The following is a 2085-nucleotide window of genomic DNA, read 5'->3' on the forward strand; positions in this document are numbered from 1 at the left end:
TCTGGTGAAATCCATGCCCAGGAGGATTAAGGCGGTTCTGCAAAATCATGGTGGCCACACAAAATATTGACACTTCAGGAACTTTCACTTTAGGGTGTACTCGCTTTTGTTGCCAGGGGTTTAGCTACTAATGGCTATATTTTTAGTTTTTTTTAGGGGAAAAATAAATTTACACTGCTATATAAGCTTTACACAGACTACTTTTAATTGTGTCAAAGCGATGTTTCTTCAGTGTTGTTCAATTAAACATTATAATGACATCTCTGCAGAAATGTGAGGGGTGTACTCACTTTTGTGACATACTGTATTAAGGACTAAAGTGTTAGTACTTTAAGTCCACTGCCTCATGAACAACATAAAAGCCCCAGTTCTGGGGCTCGGATCTGTTACAGAGATTAGGGATTATGATGTCACTTTGAGGTGATATTATTTGTTACATTGGCAGAAAAGAAGTATCCAGCTGAGCATGAATTGAAAGTCTGGGCTTTTCCGTTTCAGACCCACCCCACACAGACGGCCTTTTTGTCCAGCGTCGACCTCCACACACACTGCTCCTATCAGATGATGCTGCCCGAGGCCATCGCTATTGTCTGCTCGCCAAAGTTTAACGAGTAAGTCATGGGTTAGACGTGGGGGCGTGTGCCATAATGTGAGTGTTTATTTTCCCTAAGTGACTGTGTGCTGAGGTGTGACTGCACTTTTATTCAGAATTGGATACTTCAAGTTGACAGACAGAGGAACGGAAGAGATTTCCACTTGTAAACAGAAAAGCTTTCACCCACACATCAAAGACCCCCCACTGTTTACAGTAAGTGCATGTCCATCAGCAGGCAAGAGAACAGTGTGCCTTTTGCATGTACTGCAGTAAACTATTTAAGTCTACTACAGTACAAAAATTACTTGCAATAAGTATACACATAAGTGTTAACAATGAAAGATTTTGTTTAATTTCATTCTTTTATATTATGTTGTCATCATTTACATTATGATTTATTTTATAATGTATTATTTTGTCTTTTATGTTTTATTATATTATTTGCTTCTAAAACTTTGCATAATCTGCTTGTTCAATTCAACAGACAATTTTGTTTTTATTTTTTTGTCCACAACACCCATTTGTTGGGACAGAGTATAATGTCAGTAAGGTTCACATATATAAAATTCTACAATTGGCAAAAATCAGGACAGAGAAGAAGAACAAAAATTCTTTAACAACCTTCGAACAACCTTTTGTAAAAATGTTGATGGCTGGATTTGAAATGTGAGATCAGACATGAACTTGAATGCACTTTTACGATGAGTTCTGATGATGTCTGATATTAAGTCTTCCATAAAAAAGGGCAGAGGATTAAAAAAAAAAATCAAAGTTTGATGTGAAATATATCTTGATATTTCTGTTTCCTTTTCAGCACGCTGGACATGTGACTATCACGAATGATGCTGTGTCTGTGATGGATTTGCGGTGATTTTTAACGTTTTATTTCTGTCTGAACACTTAAAAAGTCTCAAATCAAAGTGCAAACTGGAAAAACAAACTGGGGAAAAGAACTCAAATTTTTTTTCCAGGGTGGTACCGACCAGGAGCATTTTTATGGACTAGAGTTGTTATAAAAGGAACAACATTGTGACATTTCGCTCTGTGACAAAAAAACTCAATACATGACTGCACTTTCTCAGCAGTGTCATCTTCTCATTAAAGAGACTGACAAACCATTGGCTCTTCATTTCTTGTTTTTCTAATATGTGCTATATTTGCTTCTGTTTTTGTCGTCAGTGAAACAATGTCTGTGTCTGTTGTGTGAAAAACATCTCAATCTCTTCTCTAGTTTTTGATCAAAGTTTTGTCCTGTCGACCACACAAAGTGCCAAGGATTAGAACGTTATTGTTAAAATTGTTTACCACCCAACATAAAGTCCTGTTCAAAGTCTGTAACAACATCTCTTACTTTAGACTCTGTACGTTTCCCTTGTGAGCTACAAGAGAAATGAAAGTCGCTTTAAACTAAGGTATGTTGGCAGTGTTAATGCTGCTGCTCTGGATTATATTTTTTATACACAAACATCCATCTTCAGATTAGTTGTTTA

The 2085-nt window shown here is 36.6% G+C and overlaps 1 protein-coding gene across 1 annotated transcript in view; it reads left to right on the plus strand.

Annotated features, from left to right (window-relative positions):
- Positions 1 to 1713, plus strand: part of LOC103396886 (STAM-binding protein-like A) — a 10227-nt gene extending 8514 nt beyond the window's left edge. The window contains 3 exon segments of the mRNA XM_008335131.3: positions 499 to 611; positions 709 to 808; positions 1410 to 1713. Coding sequence (XP_008333353.1) covers positions 499 to 611; positions 709 to 808; positions 1410 to 1466 — 270 coding nt within the window. The 3' untranslated portion in view covers positions 1467 to 1713.
- The last annotated feature ends 372 nt before the right edge of the window (positions 1714 to 2085 follow it).

The sequence above is a fragment of the Cynoglossus semilaevis genome, chromosome W, assembly GCF_000523025.1.
Source record: "Cynoglossus semilaevis isolate Cse_v1.0 chromosome W, Cse_v1.0, whole genome shotgun sequence".
Classification (NCBI taxonomy): Eukaryota; Metazoa; Chordata; class Actinopteri; order Pleuronectiformes; family Cynoglossidae; genus Cynoglossus; species Cynoglossus semilaevis.